Consider the following 23,769-nt stretch of genomic DNA (forward strand, 5'->3'; position numbering starts at 1 on the left):
TCTATAAAAAACCTATATTTATAACTGAATGTAACTGCATTCTGATAGTCACACACTGTGTGGGATCATGTTACATTCCAGTTATATTTCTTATTAGTTCTGATTCATATAGCCTTAGAATATATAAGTGAAATAAGGAAATTCTTGTTCAGTTATATATTATCAGGTAATAACAATAGATTTATTACTTTTTAGGACAAATATGTTCAATAATCCAGAAGTAATGGAAGCTTTTTCTTTCTTTTCTTAAAACAAATATATTATTACCTAACTAGTTCCTAGAATTATGTTTTTGTTTATTCTAATCTGAAGCAATACAACCTCAATTTTATGAGTTAACATATCTAAACAGTTACATATGAATAAAATATGTAATTGTTTACTCTAAAAGGGTTAAAATCCCAAAATAATTCAAACTATCTTCATCAATACCAAAGTTATTAACAGTACCTTTCTAACTGAATTATTTAGCCTAGGGCAAGACTAACCATATACAACCACCCTGGAATAAATAATTTCAACAAAAACTATATTCTGCACTCCAATTAATGAAACATCATTTTGATGTCTTTTGACATAGCACTTCTCTCCTGTAAGCGGAAGATCCGTGTACCCCCATTAGCCCTCCTCATTCTCCCAACCATATTATGTGGGAGTGTGACGAAGGCACTTATTCCCCTGAGAGAGATATTTATTCTCTTTCACGGGTAAATTGTGATTACTTGCAAAAAATAATTTATACAATGTATCATCTAATCTCATATGTTTTTTGTTTACTCTTTACTCCAGAATTCACTGGTTCCTTTTCTATCTATTCATATCTTCAGTCCACACAGGTTGATCTGCGCAGTCAGCTCTGCATAACAAAAAGTAAGTCAAAACTATTTGATCTATTGCCATGGCACCACTGAATATACTTTCCCTGAATGTTCAGGGAATAAATGTCCCTCAAAAAAGGACCAAAGCCTTCCGTACTTTCCATAACAAGAAGGCTCACATAGTATGCCTCCAAGAAACACACTTCACCAAAGATTCTACTCCAAAATATATTTCTCCTTTTTATCAACAAATTTACACGGCTTCTGCCTGTACCAAGCAAAGGGGAACTCTAATTGCATTTCACCGATCCACACCATTCACCTTATCATCAGAAATTAAAGACCCAGAAGGTAGATACCTGATACTCATGGGTTATATAATGGATACAGCAATCACGGTGATTTCCTACTACGCTCCTAACAAACAACCTACACCATTCCTCTCACATATATTACAAGTTATTAATACACACAAAATAGGAACAGTGATAATGTGTGGGGATTCGAACCAGGTCCTCCTCCCATTTCTAGATAAATCACCTTTTACACCATCCAAAATAACCTCTAGATTACCTTTTTCTCAACTTCTTTCCAAATACAATTTGGTAGATTCATGGAGAGAAAGTAACCCAATGAAAAAGAAATTCACTTATTTCTCGCACCCTCATCAAACCTTCACCAGAATAGATCATATTTTTCTAACAATAGGAATGATACCAGAAATTATTGCATCAGATATAATTCCAATTCCGTGGTCTGACCATAATGCAGTATACACTACTATAGCCTCAGCCATACCAAAAGCGCATGACCCAACGTGGTACTTACCGGACATAATGCTCAAACACCCACTACATCAGATGGCCATTGAACAAGCTTTAAAGGAATACATTTCAATTAATAATACAACAGACATCTCCCCAATAACACTGTGGGAAGCTCATAAGCCTGTCTTGCGTGGTACAATACAAAGACAAATGGCACTATTTAAACGGGAACGCAAAAATCTAGCAAAAAAACTAGAACTCAATTTTAATGCAGCCTACATATCATTTCAAGATAATCCATCTCAGAGTACAAAATCTCATCTGGAAAAATCTAGATTGGAATACGATCTATTTCTCACTGAGTCAGTTGATAAATCCCTCAAACGCTCCAAACACAATTTCTACATAAATACAAACAAACCAGGTACATATTTGGCTCGGGCATTAAATTCAACTAACAAATCTTTCAAACCAATACGTTTGAAATTATCAAAAAATGTTTACACTTGTAATCCAGTTAAAATAGTCCATAAATTTCACTCACATCTCGCAACTTTATACAAGACAAACAATGAATTTAATCCTACAGAAGCTGAATCCTTCTTCTCAAAAATAACCTTACCTGAGTTATCTCAGAATCAAAAAAGCAGTTTGGATGAGCCTATAACTATAGATGAAGTTGCTAACGCCATAAAAGACCTAAAACTTAACAAAAGACCAGGCCCAGACGGCTACTCGGCTTTATACTATAAAACATTCTCAGAAATACTCTCTCCCATTCTCACTGAAACTTTTAACAAACTTCTAGATGGACATTCTTTTCGGCAAGAAACACTAATGGCAATTGTTTGTATGATCCCAAAACCCCTTTCTGATGATACTTCCTGTGTGAATTATCGGCCTATCTCTCTGTTAAACCTCGATATTAAATTATTAGCAAAAATAATAGCAAAACGCCTCAATAGCATTATAGGAAAATTAATACATAGAGATCAAGTAGGCTTCATGCCAAATAGACAGGCAGGCGATAATATACGCAGGGCAATGTTATTGGCACATATTGCTAAAAAACGGAAAATCCCTTTATGTTTTCTATCTCTCGATATTAAGAGGGCATTTGACACAGTATCCTGGCAATATATGCAATATTCATTACAAAAGTGGGGTTTTGGACCCCACTTTTTAACATGGATCAAAGCATTATATAATAAACCCAAAGCCTATATAAAATATGCTGGATACAAATCTGAAGCCTTTAATATCGAAAGAGGTACCCGACAGGGTTGCCCATTATCTCCCTTATTATTTGCCCTTATACTCGAACCCATGGCCCAATACATCAGAACAAACCAAACTATAACTGGCATTGAAGTAGGAGGTATTACACACAAATTATGTATATTTGCAGACGATATATTACTTTTTCTATCATCACCACAGGTCTCTGGTCCTAACTTAATACCAGCTCTTGATGGATTTGCAGCCCTATCCGGCCTTATGATTAATCCTAAGAAATGCCTAGTGCTTAATATTTCACTCACAAACATGGAATTGATCCCGGCTAGGGCTGCACTCCCATTCACATGGGCAGAAAAATCAATCCCATATCTTGGAATTCATTTAACAGCATCTCATTCTGACTTATTCTCAACCAATTATCCTCCTGTATTAAGACAGATCACAAATCTAATAAAACAATGATCGCAACTTCCTTTATCCTGGATAGGGAAAATTAATGCAATCAAAATGACTATTCTACCCAAATTGCTTTATCTATTCAGAGTCCTCCCTATTCCAATTCCTTCCTATTTTTTGAGAATAGTACAAAAAAGAGCAACTTCGTTTATATGGGGATCTTCTAAACCACGTATACCTATACACACACTACATCTTCCCAAAAATAAAGGAGGCCTGGGATACCCTAATTTTACTAACTACTACAGAGCAGCACATTTGGCCAGTCTGTCCAAATACCATGCAAAACAGGAAATCCCATTATGGGTATTTATAGAGGCTTCAGAAAATGACCCTCTATTAATATCAAATTTATTATGGCTTGATCCTAAAGACCGCTTTAAAATTCATAATCCCATAACTAAACACTTCTTATCTCTCTGGGATAAACTAAAAACCAAATATCAGTTACAATCTCCACACAATCCTCTCCTTTCTTTTATCAGAAATCCGGCCTTTTATCCGGCATGGATCTACCCAAATTCTTTTAAGGCTTGGACAACATCAGGCATTCAGACACTAAATGACTTCATAGCATCTAAATCATTCCTTTCATTCCCATCGCTTAGAGAAAAATATGATCTACCAAACTCTGAGATATTTAGATATCTCCAAATCAAAAATTTCTATACACCATTCCTAAAGGGGGATACACCATTATCCCAATTATCCATTTTTGAATCAATCTGTACAAAAGATCCATTTGCTAAAGGTACAATTTCATCACTTTATAATCAATTATATGGAGTAGCAAATCTTAATAGACCCTCTTACGTTCAGAGGTGGGAGGAGGACCTGGGACGAACTTTAGAAGACACGGACTGGTCTAATATATGGCTCACATCTAAGTCATCTTCACCCAACATCTTGGCACTGGAGACAAATTATAAAGTCCTAACTCGCTGGTACCTTGTACCCGCTAGAGTGGCAAAATATTCACCTAATACCTCAGCTCTTTGTTTTCGAGGATGCCCAGAAATAGGCACATATTTACACATATGGTGGACGTGCCCAGTAATCCAAACCTTCTGGAAGGAAGTCTTCGTGATTGCATCTAAAATATTTAAAAAAATAATACAACCAGATCCATATTTGACTTTACTTAATCTAAAACCGGAATGGTTAACACTCTCTCAATTCAAACTTATGATCCAACTAATAACGGCTGCAAAACAAACAGTGGCCAAGGCATGGAAATCTCCTACATTGGTACTAGCAGAAACAATTCACAGAATGAATAATACAATGTCCCATGCTAAGATGGTAGCCATCGATCAAAATCAAATTCCAAAATTTGAAAAACTTTGGCATCCTTGGATAAAACAACAGTTCCTGTCAAATTTCAATGACTCTGTCCTGTTGCCATGGTAACAGATTAAATGACTTACAGAGACACCCATTCTAAGGCTTCAAAGAGAACTAAAAAGAATAATAAACTGACGAGCGGGACAACCTTGTGGACCATACCTCTACCTTTCAACCCTTTTTCTTCTTTCTCTTTCCTTTTCTCCACCTTATGATTAAAGCTCATTATCAGAATTTATTTGACCTATATACACTCTACTTGTAAACAATATGTATAGTAGGTATAAATCATTTAAATACCTACAAAAGTAACTAAGGAAATGATATATATCTTTAATTTAGGTTTACGTGAACCCAATGTTTAATATTTGAAATTTCATGATATTTACCTATATAAACCCTACTGTAAAACAATGAGCTTACTTTATAGATCCTTGTAAACTTACTTTATGTATCTTTATGTATCTTTATAACATTGTATACTCAATAAACTTCTTTTGACAAGGAAAAAAAACATTTGAACTAAAGGCCGTAATGTAACAAAATAGGTAAAAATCCAAGGGAGGTGAATACTTTGCAAGGCACTGTATGTTGTTTCAGGATTCTGCAATGCAGTCCCGAGTGTGGCTCAGGGTTACCGCTAATAGTACTGAAATTGAACCCAGATCCACACTCGGGATTACCGCCAGGAGGGTTAAAGTGGTTTCAAAGTCTTATAGGGCGTACACACGGTCGGACTTTGTTCGGACATTCCGACAACAAAATCCTAGGATTTTTTACGACGAATGTTGGCTCAAACTTGTTTTGTCTACACACGGTCGCACAAAGTTGTCGGAAAATCCGATCGTTCTAAACGCGGTGACGTAAAACACGTACGTCGGGACTATAAACGGGGCTGTGGCCAATAGCTTTCATCTCTTTATTTATTCTGAACATGCGTGGCACTTTGTCCGTCGGATTTGTGTACACACGATCGGAATTTCCGACGACGGATTTTGTTGTCGGAAAATTTTATCTCCTGCTCTCCAACTTTGTGTGTCGGAAAATCCGATGGAAAATGTCCGATGGAGCCCACACACGGTCGGAATTTCCGACAACGCGCTCCGATCGGACATTTTCCAGCGGAAAATCCGACCGTGTGTACGGGGCATTAGGCTATGTTTCCACTAGTGCGTCCCCAAAGTTGCGCGATTTACACTGCAACTTTACAATGCGATTTATGTTGCGATTTGATGTGACTTTAAAAACGACTTTGATGTTCTGCGATTTAGCCAGAGTGATGTAATTCCTTATCCTGCTTAGTTACTTCCCCTTCCTGTCTTCCACACTCACGTACATCAATATAGGAAGTGATGTATTTGGGAGGAGCAGAGATCATGTGCTTCCGTAGACTTCCGTGGATGTCGCAACAAAGTGGCGGTGTCAGACATGGTTTTGACTTGTCATGCGACTTGACATGTGTCAAGTCGCAAAACAAGTCGCAGTAGTGGAAACAGAGCCTTAAAGTGTTTTAACTGAATTCATTCTCTGCATTAGGGTAAAAAAAACAAAACACCCCACTATCTATCCTAGCTCCCCAGTCTCAAAACACCTACCTGGCGTGTTCACCACGTCTCCAGATGTAGCAAAGCTCTCCTCCCTTCTGCTTTTAGGCTGGATTCACACCTATGCATTTTTAGTGCTTTTTGCATTTTGCAGATTTGCACTACAGAATGTGCTCCATAGGAAACCATGTTGAATGGACTGTAGTGCAAATCTGCAAAATGCAAAAAGCACAAAAAATGCATAGGTGTGAATCCAGCCTTACAGGAGAAACTTTGGACAGCAGAGCCCTGGGCTCCTGTTCAGAAGGGTGTACATATGGGTGACTTCTAGCACCTGGCTTGCTAAGAAGTCACCTTAAGAACGTGACAACGCTAGCAGGGGCACTGCTAGAAGAGGAGGTAAAGGACCTTTCTGTGCAATATAGTTGTATGACTTCTTTTTTATTTAAAAAAATAGACTTTATTACATCGACGTTGTCCACGTAGCTTTTACCAGACTCTAGTCGCACAAGATGTGCATCATTGATAGCAATTTGTTCTTTGTCATATTAGAAACAATTTGTATTGTATTATATACCTCTTTGTATTTTTGTTTGTGGAGCGGCTGCACCTGCAAATATGTTTTCAGTTGTCTTTTTCAACCACAATAAAAACTTAAAAAAAAAAAATAGACTTTAGTATCTCTTTAAGCTTTTTTTTTTTCTTCCCTTTATTTACACATGGGTCCCCAAAACACTACAGGTAATAAAAGGGAAAAAACAAACAGCACAGCAGTGCAGCTTGCTTTGTAGCTTCATCTGCCTGATAGAAACCTTAGATTGATATGTCTGCTAAGGAAAGAGTTAACGCGCTAATGACAGTTCTATGAAGAAAAGTGATTCTTTTAGCACAGCCGAGGGTTATGTAATTAAAACATTAGAGTGCCACCTTCTGGTAGGACATTAGACTACAGTATTAATATGTAATATGTCATATTAACTGACCTAAAAATGTATTTGAATACCGGGGTATTGTAAAAGAAATAATATATATGTCCACTATATAGTCCTTTTAAGTACATTACAGAATTTAAATTCTTACTTTAATTTTTTTCTTTTTAGGATACAGCTGGTCAGGAGAGATACAGGACTATCACAACTGCCTATTACAGAGGTGCAATGGGATTTATACTGATGTATGACATCACAAATGAGGAGTCCTATAATGCTGTCCAGGACTGGTAAGTAGATTTCAGTGTGGAGCTGCAAGATAAATGCTCCAGGAATGTCAAGTGCACAGTTCAGTTTTATCCAGCAGTGGTCCTTACCACATCTACTAAATTGAGTGATTGGAAATCAGTGGGGATCGGATTTTTATTTTTCAGTGCAGATAATAACAATACTCATAACCAATAGTAAAATAAAAATAACTTGATATTATTTACAATTATTGGATATCTTCATCCCGACTGACATTTTTTAACTTGGATGTAAAGCCATGTTAACATGCTTGCCTGATGAGGCAGAGCAATAGACAAAATAAATACCATATTTATCGGCGTATAACACGCACAGGCGTATAACACGCACATTCATTTTAAGAGGGACGTTTCAGGAAGAAAACTTACATTTTACATAAAGAACTTTGAAGCAAAATAAGGGTCAGTGCCCATCTGCAGCCTCACCATTGCCATCAATGCAGCCTGATCAATGCCCATCTGCAGCCTCACAAGTGCCATCAATGCAGCCTCATCAGTCCACATCAATGCAGCAGCCTCACCATTGCCATCAATGCAGCAGCCTCACCATTGCCATCAATGCAGCAGCCTCACCATTGTCTTCAATGCAGCAGCCTCACCATTGCCTTCAATGCAGCAGCCTCACCATTGTCTTCAATGCAGCAGCCTCACCATTGCCTTCAATGCAGCAGCCTCACCATTGCCTTCAATGCAGCAGCCTCACCATTGCCTTCAATGCAGCAGCCTCACCATTGCCTTCAATGCAGCAGCCTCACCATTGCCTTCAATGCAGCAGCCTCACCACTGCCATCAGTGCAGCCTGATCGATGCCCATCTGCAGCCTAGAGGGGAGAGGGAGGGGGGCGGGACAAGCGCTGACAGATTACATACAGTGAGAATCTCCTATGATAGACAGAACACTGGTACAATGGCAGCCCAGGAGACAGGTCTTTCTATTACAGAGGCTATCAAGTAAACAGGAGATTCTCACTGTATGTAATCTAACGGCGCAGATAGAGGTCACTTGAGCAAAGGCCAATGCTTTAGATGGCAGCATTTATCTAACAAAAGTGAGCTTTGAAGCCCTCCTGTTTACTTCTTATGTTGCTATTCCAGCTGAACTACTAACATAGCTTGGGCTGTAACTGTGGGAAGGCTATAGAGTAGACAGTGGCTGCTCAACCTGTGGCCCTCCAGCTGTTGCGGAACTGCAAGTCTCACCATGCCTCAGCCTTTGGGAGTCATGCTTGTAATGGTCAGCCTTGCAGTGCCTCATGGGACTTGAAGTTCTGCAACAGCTGGAGGGCCACAAGTTGAGCACATAGGGCTCTTTCATACGGGGGATCCGTATGTCCGTTTTTCATCCTTCCGTTTTCGGATGAAAAACGGACATACATGTATCCCTATGGAGCGTCGGATGTCAGCGGTGACATGTCCGCTGACATCTGACCCGATCCGATCCAAAAAGTGTAACGGAGGAAAACCCTACTTTTCCATCTGTTTTCGGATCGGGTGACGACGGACTCTACGGTCTGTCATCATCCGATCCCCCATAGGGGAGAGCGGCGCTCTGACAGGTCCGTCGCTGCACAGTGTGCAGCGACGGACCTGTCATTTTCCTGCTCAGCGGGGATCGGCGGAATATATGCTATAGACATTCAATTATTTACACATTCTCAACAAACACAGTGAATGAGCTTTAAAGGATAAGCTCAACTTTGGAAACATGAAAGGAGCCTTTCACATGGGCTGTCCGATCGGATCTCCCTATCAGTTTTTCAGGGGGACCTGATCGGACCCTCCATTCACTCCTATGGAGGGGCAGATGTCAGTGGTGACATATCCGCTGACATCCGCCGCTATCGGATCAGATGAAAACAGACAGGATATAGAGGAGAGCGGGACTCTGACAGGTCCGTCTCTGCACAGTGCGCGGAGATGGACCTGTCATCCGCCTGTTCAGCGGGGATCAATGAAGGCGCCTGTGTGAAAGGGGCCTTACATGTTCCAACCGATTTTAGGGTGAAACGTGTAACATTATACATAAAGTGATTTTGCGCAAAATGAAAAATTCACTAAATTGAGAAAAATTAATTTTCTAAATACATGAGCAATGATGCACTAATGACTAGTAAGTGAATCATAAAGAGCAATAATCATCAAGTGAATAAAGTGTCACTGTGCAATTAAATGTGAGTATAAAACTGCAAATAAATACCAATATATATATATATATAGTGACAATAATAACAAATGCTGAAAAAAATCATAAATAAATATAGAATATATATATATATATATTAAAAGTGTCATGTGCAAATAGTGATAAAAATATTTCCTGTGAGTGTCTTCTAATGAGTCTAATCACATAAAAACATATTCACTTGATGATTATTGCTCTTCATGATTCATTTACTAGTCATTATTGCGTCATTGCTCATGTATTTAGAGAATTAATTTTTCTCAAGTTAGTCAACTTTTCATTTTGCGCGAAATCACTTTATGTATATTTTTAGCTTTAGGTTTGTGTTATTGTGAACATGAATAGATTTTGCTGCAATTATTTGGACACATCACTTTATTATTATTTTTAAGATAGACATCACTATTTATACTCCAAGTAGCGCGAAGGGCACTTATATTTCGAAACATGTAACATGTTCCCAGTGCTGCAGCCGCCGCCCGCTGCCTCCCCCCCTATGGCAGCAGTACAGAGAGAAGTTCCCTGTACCAGCCGCCACTGTTTAAAAAAACATCTCAGTGTGTGTGAATGAACTACAAGCCCCGACATCCTTAGCGGTTTTCAGCTTACAGTTCTCAATGAACCACCATGGCGCTGTGGTAGCTCATTGAGTGTTCCTGTTAGGGAGTATCAGCTTACCCGTATGTACCTGGATGTACAGGTAACCTGATATGCTGACCGTCTGCTTTCCAAGCTCTTGCAACAAAAAATGTGCATTTATTATTTTTTCTGAAAAGGTGAACTTATCCTTTAAAACAAGCCATTGTTGACACCTGTAGCTGGAGGCATAGTGTAGCAATTCTTCCTTAAACAGCAAAAGCATTGAAGTCAGCCGAGGCATTCTGTGAGAATGTGATTTCTCCATGCTCCCCCTCCCAGCAGTGACTCAGCGCCCTTCCAATCACTAATTTAAACACAGAGCAGGTGCTGTGAAAGAGGGAGCAAGGGGGAGCTGAGCTGTTGGGCCTAGGATTGCCATCCTGCTTGGAAAAGGCATGCTGTCAAAGTATGAACTCCCATTTTGTCAGTTCTGTGACTCAATAGGTAGTGAAGCTAGGGTCATGTCAGTGGCGGCTGGTGCTCGATAATTTTGGGGGGGCAAACCAACGCCAGGGCCTCCCCTCTCAGCGGGAGACGAGGCCGGATCACACACCCCCCTGGGAGATGGACATCGATGCGGGGAACACCCCCCGCCACGGGAGATGGGCCTTACCTTAGGAGGTGGATGTCCTGCCTGGGATGACTCCGACACACTTCCTGGTTGGCTGGGAGGAGAATCAAATATTCATTCGCTATTGTCACACAACTGGGTGGGCTCGGAGCGCAGTGCTCTGTGCCCCAAGCCCACCTTTTTTTGAAGCCTATTAGAGCCTCTGGCTCTAATCACATGCTTAAAAAATAAACACCGCTTCCGTTGGAATCCATGCATCCGGCACCCTGTATGTAGATTAGGGGCCGGATGCATGGATGGGGGGGTGGCACCCGATTTACATTTTTGAAGCCTGCATCTTTAAAAACAAATTAAAAATGGCAGCGCTCAGGTTCCTATGTTCACTGTGTGGAAAAGGATCTGAACTTTGGAAGCTGTGCCCAAACAAAATAGCAAGCAAAGGGCAAACCAGAAACTCCACCCTGATGCATTTCGTCCAATTGGACATTACCAAGGGGTAATATACCCTTTGATAACGTCCAATAGTACGAAATGTGTTGGGTGGAGCTTCTGGTGCTGATGTCACACCGCTGCGTGATCCCGGGTCTGCAGCAGCCATTACTGTGAATTGTTTGCTATGTTATTTTGGATGTTTTTATACATAATTTTAAATAAAAATACTGCAATGGGAGCAGTGTGTGTACTATGTGTGGCTCTTGGCAAACTTTATTTATCATAGCCGGAGACCACTCTGAGGTGTCATTGAACAGCACCTCAATGGAGGATTGATGCATGTGATCTGGGAGGACCTTATATGTGTCATGAGTGTTTATGCTGTTGTTATGACAGCCCTTTGTTCCAGTGAGTTTTTATTTCACAGGGAGGTGGTGATTAGTTAATTAATGAAAAGAAGAGTGAGCATACACAGGAAGGTGGTAGAAGACTGTTTTTTTTTTTTTTTATGTCCACGGTGGAAACAGTATGTAGGACTTTCTTTTTGTTTGTAATAGCATTTGGACATTATTATTGTTACATTATTTTGTAAGGTGGCGCTATACAATTTGATTTTATTTGTCAATCTATTTCTTGGGTTATTCCTAGTTGGCCACTGTGCAACCCTGTTTCAGTTTGTATGACAAACATAATTACATCATATGCTGTTGTCTGAGAAACCAGTGGACATGTGGCTTGACAGCCAGGATTCTAATATAGCAATAAGGGCATGCAAATTTTAATATGGTTTTTACTGTTAAAACCATTGAGTGTACCTGGAGTTTGGTTTTAGGATGACATGTAGTATGGGTTGGCTTTAAAATGGATCTCCTCATTTTTAGTGGAGGACAGAGTTTGATTACCTGGCTAGTCATTACTGCTGCCCATGTCCTTGACTAGGGGAGGCTCTACACCTCTGACAATACCAACATATTAAATGAGTTGCTGTTGTCACTAACCCAAGTACATTCCCCAAGTATACTTATAAAGAAGACACCTGGACCATTGACATTAGTAGCTCAGTTTAAGAGAAAACATGTATTGACCCTTAGAGGATAGAAATGTTGCTACTGAATGGCAGTGAAGGCACAGCAATGGATTCCCCTTTGGGTTACGAGGGAGTGGGTTCAATCCTGAAAAGCACATGAGGATAGTTCAACCATTCAGTGAAAGATGAGAAACCCTTTGAATGAAGTTGTTCCAACAAGGGAAAGCCATTTCATAACCCTTAAAGTGGAGTTCCACCCAACTTTACAAGGTGGTCTCAAACTAGAGACCACCCCTCGTTTTTGGATATATATATAATTTTTATTTTCTGTCCTACCTTTTAAGAAGTACAAAGTGTACTTCCGTCCTAGCCGGGCCGCGGCGAAATATGTAATTTCCTCTTCTGCCGCAAGCCCTCCGCCTTCTTCCCCGCTGTCTTCTGAGACCTGTGTGTGTCCCAGAAGACAAGGTGCTCATTCAGAAAGCGCCACACTACTCGCGCATGCGCAGTAGGAATCGGGCTGTGAAGCCTGAAGGCTCCACTGCCGGTTTCCCTTAGTTGTAATGGGAATCGGCCTCCACGGCCTAATGCCGCGTACACACAAGCGGACTTTCCGGCGGACTAGGTCCGACGGTCTTTCTGACGGACTTTCTGACTAGGTCCGATGGACTTTCTGAACCAACGAACTTGGCCACACACGATAGGACTAAGTCCGTTCGGTTTGAACTCGATGACGTAAATGGGACTAAAAAAGGAAGTTCAATAGCCAGTAGCCAATAGCTTCCCTTGCGTCGTGTTTGGTCCGTCGGACCAGCACACAGACGAACAGTTTTCCCAATTTTAGTCCATTGGACTTTGAGTCCGTCGGACAGATTTGAAACATGTTCTATTTCTAGGTCCGTCGGATTTTTATCCCGAAAAGCTATCGGACTAGCCCACACACTATCACATTGTCCGTAGGACTAATCCCATCAGACCTAGTCCGCCGGAAAGTCCGCTCGTGTGTACACGGCATTAGTTGTGGACGAATCGGCCTCGGGGGGGCTGACATCGTGGGCTCCCTGGACAGGTAAGTGTCCTTATTAAAAGTCAGCAGCTACAGTACCTGTAGCTGCTGACTTTTAAAAAAAACTTTTTTGAGGCTGGAACTCCACTTTAAGTGGGGTACACACTATAAGAAAATTGTGCGAACGATCATCTGATTTTGCTTGTTGTTTAACAGCAAGTCGGAACCGAGGAAGGAAATAATGTACGAAAATTCTCGTATGACAAAGGCTTTTGTTTGTTGTTTATAGTTTCAGATCATGCAAAGTCTTTAGTTTCTGATTTTTCTCATATGCAATTCGTACATAAACAGTACATTTTAAACAACAATCGTCCGCTCCGGTCCATAGGAAAAAAAACCTGGAGTTTGTTACTTCAGAAATTTTCGTTCAGAAGGTCGGAATTAGCTGTCGAAAGTTGTGTACACACTATCAGAAAATCGTACAATTGTTCCTCAGATGAAAATGTTGGCCCGATTTTCTTATAGTGTGTACAAGCCTTTAAAGGAAATTGGTAACGCCCTAAAACAACGCTCTATAATAATAAAAATGTAGCGCTAAAACGAACAAAAAAGAGTGATGTGATAATCAGTGGGTACAATACACTGAGACACGGAAAAAAAAAATGAATATATAAAGTTCAACGACTAAAGTATATTAGAACTAAGCCGCAATGAAAATAAGTGAGAAAAGTCCCATCATGAAGAGTGAAAGGTGAGTCCAAAGTGAATGGAAATTCTTTAAATCTGTATTTCATCAGCATGAAAATCTCGAATGACAAATAGATTGAATACTCTTACCAGAGATGGTGGATTCCGATGCCGGTGACACCGAATCGAACAGGCTTAGAGATCCAAGATGGAGGTGGTCGTCCCAGGAACCCCGGATCTCAGTGGGGTATCCCCTCTCTGCTTTACCGATCAGGATGGAGACTGACACTCAGGAGGAACCATGGGAGAGTGATGTAATGTCCAAACCTCGTGGAAATCCCGGAGTGCAAAGAGGCAAAAAAATGAAATGCGTCAATAGTGCAGATCAAAAATGGTATATTTATTGGGTCACACCAATAAACAAAACAATTAAAAAGCGTGATCACGTTGATAAAAACAAGTGTAGGGAAGAGTATAGCTCGTCCAACGCGTTTTGTCCAATTGGACTTCAACTGGGGCATCAAACTCATCCCCTACACTACTAAAATATATATATATAAACTACACAGATATTACAACCAATCAAACATCAATAATCTGGTCACATGATGAGTTGGCTGGTGAACGCTCTATAATGTTTTTTTTTCCTAAACAAATATTAGTAGCCATTTATATTTTGTTCATTTATAAACACGTGTATCGCTTTTTAACCGTTTGCCAACCAGTCGCTGCAGTTGTACTGCGGCAACATGGCTCGGCTGAGCGAATCGCCGTCATGTTACGTCAGTACCCGAGGCGGCCCCTAGGGGAGCGCGCGTGCCCGCTGCTTGTCCCAGGAGCCGATGCGAGTGCCCGGCAGTCTCGACCGCCGGGCTCCTGCGATCGCTCGTAAAACGGCGAGAACCGAGACCTCTGTTTGTGAACACAGATTCCGCATTCTCTGAGGGGAGAAGTGACAGATCGTCTGTTCATAAAAAGTATGAACAGCGATCTATCTCTTCCCTACACAGTCCCCCCCCCTTCAGTTAGAACACAGATTAGGGAACACATTAACCCCTTGATCGCCCCCTAGTGTTAACCCCTTCACTGACAGTGACATTTTTACAGTAATGAATGCATTTTTTATTGCACTGATCACTGTATTAATGCCAGTGGTCCCAAAAATGTGTCAGAATTGTCCGATGTGTCTGCCATAATGTTGCAGTCACGATAACAATCGCAGGTCGCCACCATTACTAGTAAAAAAAAATAATAATAAAAATTTTATAAATCTATCCCCTATTTTGTAGACACTAACTTTGGCGCAAACCAATCAATATACGCTTATTGCGATTTTTTTTTTTTTTCTACCAAAAATATGCAGAAGAATACATATCGGCCTAAACTGAGAAATAATTAGTTTTTTTTTTTTTGTTTTTTTTAAATGGGGATATTTTATTATAGCAAAACGTACAAAATGTTTGTTTTTTTCAAAATTTACGCTCTTTTTTTGTTTATGGTCAGGAAAGGGGGTAAAATCTTCCGGGGCTGAAGTGGTTAAAGCAATCTATTGTCTTAGGGAGACTATTCCATGTTTTCACAGCTCCTACAGTAAAGAATCCTGAAATATGCCTCAATTAAGCCTTTTTTTTTACCTCCCTTGCACAGATAAAGCATTGCAGTGTGCAGAAAAATAAAACCATGTGTTGCAAATAATAAAATGATCACATTCCTTAGTCCTCTATCAAGATTTTAGTTTCCATATTTACTGATGAGTGCTAAATGTTAAACTTATTTTCACTTTCCTTAAAGTGGTTGTAAACCTCTGGAATGAAAAATGAACAGAGCATATTGTTATATAGTGTGTACTTGCCTTGATCCAAAGCACCTACTGTGATTGCTGTCTGCTCAGTCATTCCTCTGCCATTTGCATGAGTCACTTCTGACAGTCTAGGACAGTGATGGCAAACCTTGGCACCCCAGACATTTTGAAACTACATTTCCCATGATGCTCATGCACTCTGCAGTGTGGTTGAGCATCATGGGAAATGTAGTTCCAAAACATCTGGGGTGCCAAGGTTTGCCATCACTGGTCTATGCCAACACCAGGGAATCCTGGGAGATGCCCTCCCCCCTTCCTCCCCCAGCACACAGCAGGTGAATGACAACCTCGCTGTGCATGTTTACCTTTGAGACTGTGAGTCCACTTCCTCCACTCCAGGTCTCGGAATACACTCCGATTCCTGTTCTATACTGTGCTGTGTGACATCAGATTCCTGCCTCTGTCTTCTGGAGCGAAGGAATGTTGTGTAAACTGTACACTTTAAATGGATGTAAAGGAGAGAGGGCTTCAGATAAACAGGTACAACTAATGTGGGAGGATTTGTTTAACCACTTGCTTACTGGGCACTTAAACCCCCCTCCTGTCCAGACCAATTTTCAGCTTTCAGCGCTGATGCACTTTGAATGACAATTGCGCGGTCACGCTACACTGTACCCAAATGAAATTTTTTCCCCACAAATAGAGCTTTCTTTTGGTGGTATTTGATCACCTCTGCAGTTTTTATTTTTTGTTAAAAATATTTAAAAAGACCGAATTAAAAAAAAAAATTATTTTTTAAAATATTTTGTTATAAAATGTTGCAAACAGGTAATTTTTCTCCTTCATTAATGTACACTGATGAGGCGGCACTGATGGGCACCGATAGGTGGCAGTGATGGGCACTGATGGGTGGCAATAATGGGCACTGATCGGTTACACTGATAGGCAGCACTGCTAGGTGGCACTGATTGGCACTACTTGTGGGCATTGATAGGTGGTACTTGTGGGCATTGATAGGTGGCACTCATGGGCATTGATAGGTGGCACTGGTGGGCACTGGCAGGTGGCAATGGTAGGTGGCACTGGTACCGGTGGGCACAGATGAGGCATAATTGCCTCTTCCGGACCGATGCCTCTTGCAGATAAGCTGGCGATCTGCTTTTTTTTTTCTCTTCACGCTGACCGGCCCCTACTTGGATCTGTGACCACCCGAGTCTCAGTGACTCGGTGATCACAGCGCACACCACGCAGGGCGCGTGCACAGGGGAGGCCGTCAATTCAGGTCCACGCTGTGGCCGTCATTCAGCTATAGCGTGGATGCCAAGAGGTTAAAAGAGAAGTAAGGGGTTTTTAAGAAAACAAACATATTCACCTAGGTAGATGCAGCATCGATCCAATGCTGCATCTGTCCCCTTCTAGGACTGGTCACTCAGTTCTCCTCTCCACTCTGGGCAGAGAGCCATGACTGTCAATCACTGGCTCTCTGCTCTCCCCTCCAGTGCTCACTGGAAGGCTGAGCTGTGGAGGGAGCGGGAGGGGCTGGCTCAGGCTCTCGGTGGATCGCTGAGAGGCTGATCCAGGTGCCAGTCCAGGCTGGACTGGCTCTGTGACGTCAGCTGATAGCAGGTTTCAACCTGCTGTCTGCTGAAAACGGGTCACAGGAGTGCAGAACGAACTACACTCATGAGATCGACAGGAGAAGTATGACCATAATAGCTTTGGCTATACTTCTTTAATCTTTGTGTATTACCTGTGGCTAGTCACTTAGCTGGGTATAAGTGTTTACAACGATAATAATGTGCTACTTTTTATGGACAGATGTACCATGGCATTAATGTGTAGCACTAACCCCTGAAGGAGCTGCTGATTTTTGATTGGCTGTTACCGTCACCTCCTTACCTGTAGTTTCACCAATACTAGAACTTAGAGTCCATGTTGAGCCTTGTATCCGACAATGTAGGCACCAGTCACTTAGTACTTTTTCAATGCTTTAATAGGACGTAACTTGAAGAAGTAGCAGGAAAGAGGTAGAAGAAGAGTTGCAGGGAAGTTCAAAAACCTTTTCTTTAGCACACCAAGGAATTTGGAATCTTGGGGATGAATATACCTTCAGTCCAGGATTAAATCTTTGCCCACCCGGATAGGTCTCTCCCACTGACCTAGAGGCTGGAGCGTAGCACGAACAAAAAGTCTCTGCCACAGACTTGAAAAGAACAATTTTACTGGACGATCCTCTGCCACAGGACGTAGTAGTTTTAGATGAACTGCAACACAGTGCCAGAACCTTTAAGCCGACCCGGCAGTACTTGTGCGATAGATTGGGCTAAGATGCATCCTCCAATTGAGTCACCAGGCCCCTCTTGAGACACCAGCATTCCACACGGTCCTCTCCAAAGACGGGTCCTCCCCTGGGTCTTCTCAATTGTCCGGCTCCTTCCCGCAGGACAGACAGCACAGGACCATCTCCGCAGCAGTAGACCCCAGACAGGCTTCTGGGCCTACCTGCATGGCTGCAGAATCGCAGCCCTCCGGCGTGGAGGGCCACGAAGTAGAACTCCCTATCACATACCTTTAGGCCAGGAGGGCCAGCAGGTGAAAGAGAAAGAGAAATGGCGTCTGCCCCTTAAGTACTCTCTCCCAGAACGCAGCAGTGGACCACCTCTGCCGAGTTACCTCTGGGAAAGAAGAGCACTCAATATACTTCAGCTTGTTGCTTTTCAACACCGACCTATGGTGACAACGACACCTACAGACAACAAATGTGGAACTGCACGCAACACAGCCAATGTTGGAACAGAGGCTAATTTAGCCATAGATTAAATTTGAACTATGTACAGAACAGATGACCCACTAAATTTACATTTAAGCAGTAGATTAGAAATCTACCAGCGCTACAAATGTATAATTTTATATTTTTTCCTATCCTTGAATACATTGCAGTGCAACTGTATCTATGTTGCACATCTTGTTACAATAAAATTTTTGTAGAACAAATTGGAGATAATGGTAGGCAAGGAGCACTTTTTCTAGACAAAGCAAATAAAGTCTCTTTGTATTTCTTGGTTTGAACTCATTCTGTGATGTCCAAATTGCTGAAAGCTTATAAATTGTAAATGTTCTAGGAAGAGTCACATTTTATAAGTGTCACCAAAATAGATCCTGACTAGTAACCAATCTTCCTGCACTTCCAAGCCATTTATTGCTGTGACCTTTCACAAAGCTACTCTAAGGTTTCTCCAAATGATTTAAAAATAGATAAAACATTTTGGCTATAGTTGTACCTTAAACTGGAGTTCCACCCAAAAATTGAATTTCCGCTTTAAGTGATGGTGACCCCCTGACATGCCACATTTGGCATGTAATTTTTTTTTTTTGGGGGGGGGGGGGGGCGGATACACAGTTTTTATGGGCACTCAGCTCCCACTTCCTGCCCGGGCTCCACAGCACCAGAAGGAAGTTCACCTCTCCCCCCTCCCTCCCTGCAATCCTCTGGGACACGTCACAGGTCCCAGAAGATTGCCCGACCATTCATAGCACGCAGCGCGGCTCGCGCATGCGCAGTTAGAATGTCGGCGCCTCAGAAAGGAGCGAGGCTTCGTGAGCCCGCATCGCTGGACCGTGGGACAGGTGAGTGTCCGATTATTAAAAGTCAGCATCTACACTTTTTGTAGCTGCTGACTTTTAAATGGGTGGAACTCTGCTTTAAACTGAAGATTCCTTATCTCAGTCTTGGTTAGGGTTGTAATTGGCAGTGCTCCTCACAAGTAAACATACAGCGCCTTGAAAAAGTATTCATACCCCTTGAAATTTTCCACATTTTGTCATGTTACAACCAAAAACCTGAATGTATTTTATTGGAGTTTTATGTGATAGACCAACACAAAGTTGCACATAATTTGTGAAGTGGAAGGAAAATGATAAATGGTTTTCAAAATTTTTACAAATAAATATCTGAAAAGTGTGGTGTGCATTTGTATTCAGTCAATACTTTGTAGAACCACCTTTCGCTGCAGTTACAGCTGCAAGTCTTTTTGGGGATGTCTCTACCAGCTTTGCACATCTAGAGAGTGACATTTTTGTCCATTCTTCTTTGCAAAATAGCTCAAGCTCTGTCAGATTGGATGGAGAGCGTCTGTGAACAGCAATTTTCAAGTCTTGCCACAGATTCTCAATTGGATTTAGGTCTGGACTATGACTGGGCCATTCTAACACATGAATATGCTTTGATCTAAATCATTCCATTGTAGCTCTGGCTGTATGTTTAGGGTCGTTGTCCTTCTGGAAGGTGAACCTCCACCCCAGTCTCAAGTCTTTTGCAGACTCAAACAGGTTTTCTTCTAAGATTACCCTGTATTTGGCTCCATCCATCTTCCCATCAACTCTGACCAGCTTCCCTGTCCCTGCTGAAGAAAACCATCCCCACAACATGATGCTGCCACCACCATTGGTCATGGTGGGGATGGTGTGTTCAGAGTGATGTGAACTGTTAATTTTCCGCCACACATAGCGTTTTGCTTTTAGGCCAAAAAAGTTAAATTTTGGTCTCATCTGACCAGGGCACCTTCTTCCACATGTTTGCTGTGTCCCCCACATGGCTTCTCACAAACTGCAAACAGGACTTCTTAGTTAGGGGTATCAGAGTAAAGGGGGCTGAATACAAATGCACGCCGCACTTTTCAGATATTTATTTGTAAAAAATATTGAAACCCATTCATCATTTTCCATCCATTTTACAATGATGTTTTTGGATGTAAAATTACAAAATGTGGAAAATTTCAGGGGGTATGAATACTTTTTCAAGGCACTGTACAGTAGATGGGGAAAACTATGCAGTTTTGATGGTAAATAAGGCATGCCATTTGTTAATTTTGTTACTGGTTTCAGTCATGTTTTGGATAAAAGATCTCGGTAAGACCTTTTATACTCTTTTACTGAAAAAAATATTATTATTGGGGTTGGGTATTGAGGCCTCATGTACACTAGACGTTTTTGACGCTACTGTTAGGGGCGTCGGACATTTTTTGTTTTTACTGCCTCTAAAACTCTTAAACTCTGCTAAATGCCGGCACCCAGCATTTTCTTTCTCTAAGCAGAGGCCACCATGTCCTTTACAACGGACGAATCATCAGCTGTTAGCAGGGTTCCCCCGCTGACAGCTGACTGTAAACAAAACAATTGCCGGCAATATAATATTGTAGAAAAAAACAGTGTGGGGGTCTCCCCTAAAATCCATACCAGACCCTTATCCGAGCATGCAGCCTGGCAGGCCAGTAAAGTGGGAGGGGGGGGGGGGGGACTAGCACAAACCCCCCCCCCTGAACCATACCAAGCCACATGCCCTCAACATGGGGAGGTGCTTTGCCATGTTAATGAGGACAAGGGCCCTTGTGATTGTGGGGGTGTGGGGGGAGACTTATCAGAATCCGGAAGCCACTTTTATCAAGGGGGCCCCCAGATCCCAGGTCCCCTATGTGAAGTACATTGAATTTACCCCCTTCCTGACCAGAGCACTTTTTGAGATTCGGCACTGCATCGCTTTAACTGACAATTGCGCGGTCGTGCGACATTACACCCAAACAAATTTGACGCCCTTTTTTTCCTACAAAAAGAGCTTTCTTTTGTTGGTATTCGATCACCTCTGCGGCTTTTATTTTTTGCGCTATACACAAAACAGATCGTCAGTTTTGAAAAAAAAGTAATATTTTTAACTTTTTGCTATAATAAATATCCCCAAAAAATATATAAAAAAACAAATTTCTTCCTCGGTTTAGGCCGATATGTATTCTTCTACATATTTTTGGTTAAAAAAAAAAATCGCAATAAGCGTATGTTGGTTTGCGCAAAAGTTATAGCGCCTACAAAATATGGGATAGATTTATGGCATTTTAATTAATTTTTTTTTATTAGCAATGGCGGCGATCTGCGTGACTGCGACATTATGGCAGACACATCGGACACTATTTTGGGGCCATTGTCATTTATACAGCGATCAGTGCTACAGAAATACACTGATTACTGTGTAAATGACACTGGCAGGGAAGGGGTTAAACACTAGGGGGCGATCAAGGGATTAAGCGTGATTCTAACTGGGGGGGGGGGATGGGCTCACTACAACATGACAGAGATCTGTGCTCCCGATGACAGGGAGCAGTAGATCCCTGTCATGTTGCTGGCAGAATAGGGAAATGCCTTGTTTACATAGGCATCTCCCTGTTCTGTCGCTCGGTGTCACGATCGGACATCGAGTCCGCGGGAACCGTGGGCACGCTCACAGAGTATGCAGTGGGCGCACGCCCACAATGCCGCATCTTAAAGGGGACATACCGTGCCATTGTGCTGACGTACATCGTCGTGCGCTGGCCGGCAAGCGGTTAAAGTAGTATTAAAACCAATTATTTATAATATTGCAGCTTACCAATTCTTAGATGTGATGACTGCATCAGTTTCCTTGTTTAGGCTTTCTTTCTTTACTTTTCATCTGGTGATTCAGCCAGCAAGTCTGTTTTTCAAAGCTCTCCAGCAGAATGTATCAGTTTTATGGATGGGACAAATTACTTAAAGCGGAGTTCCACACAAAAATGGAACTTCCGCTTTTCGGAACCCTCCCCCCCCTCCGGTGTCACATTTGGCACCTTTCAGGGGGGAGGGGGGTGGAGATACCTGTCTAAGACAGGTATTTGCACCCACTTCCGGCATAGACTCCCATGGGAGTCTATGCCTCTTCCTGTCCCTCCGCGCTGTCTCCTGGAAAACACACAGGTCCCAGGAGATAGCGGGGACCAGTTACGATGCGCAGCGCGACTCGCGCATGCGCAGTAGGGAACCGGGAAGTGAAGCCGCAACGCTTCACTTCCTGATTCCCTCACCTAGGATGGCGGCGGCAGCTGCCGAGAACCGAGCGGGTTATCGGCGTCGGCTGTCGACATCGCTGGACCCTGGGATAGGTAAGTGGCCATGTATTAAAAGTCAGCAGCTACAGTATTTGTAGCTGCTGGCTTTTAATATTTTTTTTTTTTGGCGGTGTGGGTGAACCCCCGCTTTAAAGAGGAACTGCAGTCTGCTCACATAGTTTGTAAGAAAAACATCTTTGCCATTCTGAAGCTTCCCTCCACTCCAACCAATTTGCATATTATTTTATATATAATGTGATTCTGTACTTGCCAAATATGCTGCAGAAATCTCCCTCCACTGAGTCTGGCTGCAATCTGAAGCTGCTGCCTGTTCACTTCCTTTATTTACACAGAGGCACACCTCCAGCTCTGCAGCCCTTATTGGCCCTCTTATGACTTATCCTTCCTCCCTTCCTGGCGAACTCTCAGGAGAATGAGAGAGAGAGAGCTGTGCATGATGTCATAAGCCTAGGATTTTTTTACAGACAAGAAACAGGAAGTGGGCTGTATAAGGTATTTACTGGCAGAAAAAAAATGTTTTACTATCCAAAGTTAAAACAACAAGGGCAGAAGATTTAATAGATGGAAAGATGAAAAAATGACTGAAGTTTCACTTTAACACTGGCAGGAGTGACTAAAATAATAGTTTTAATTTATTTATGCAAAACCTTTATCTCAAAGTGAAAAAACCTGTTTGCTGTAAGAGCCCTTGCACACTGGGGCGGTTTGCAGGCGCTATTGCGCTAATAATAGCTCCTGCAAACCCCCCCGAAAGTGCCGCTGCTTGTATTCCAGTGTGCAAGCCCCGAGGGCTTGCACACTGGAGCGATGCGCTGGCAGGACGGTAAAAAAAGTCCTGCCAGCAGCATCTTCGGAGCGGTGAAGGAGCGGTGTGTATACCGCTCCCTTACCGCTCCTGCCCATTGAAATCAATGGGACGGCGCGGCTATACCGCCGGCAAAGCACCTCTGCAGAGGCGCTTTGCGGTGGTATTTAACCCTTTCTCGGCCGCTAGCGGGGGGGTAAAACCGCCCCCGCTAGCGGCCGCATACCGACGGTAAAACGCCGCTAATAATAGCGGCGTTTTACCGCCGACGCCGCCCCCCGCCCCAGTGTGCAAGGGCTCTAA

General features: G+C 42.2%; 1 protein-coding gene across 2 annotated transcripts in view; it reads left to right on the top strand.

Moving 5' to 3' along the window:
• The window catches only part of RAB3B (RAB3B, member RAS oncogene family), a 227,814-nt gene that overhangs the window by 185,129 nt on the left and 18,916 nt on the right, over positions 1–23,769 (top strand). For both annotated transcript variants that reach the window (XM_073593539.1, XM_073593538.1), the window contains exon 3: positions 7,269–7,387. In XM_073593539.1, the coding sequence (XP_073449640.1) occupies positions 7,269–7,387 (119 nt within the window). The remainder of the gene's footprint in view (positions 1–7,268; positions 7,388–23,769) is intronic.

Source organism: Aquarana catesbeiana, linkage group LG07 (assembly GCF_042186555.1).
Source record: "Aquarana catesbeiana isolate 2022-GZ linkage group LG07, ASM4218655v1, whole genome shotgun sequence".
NCBI classification, from domain to species: domain Eukaryota; kingdom Metazoa; phylum Chordata; class Amphibia; order Anura; family Ranidae; genus Aquarana; species Aquarana catesbeiana.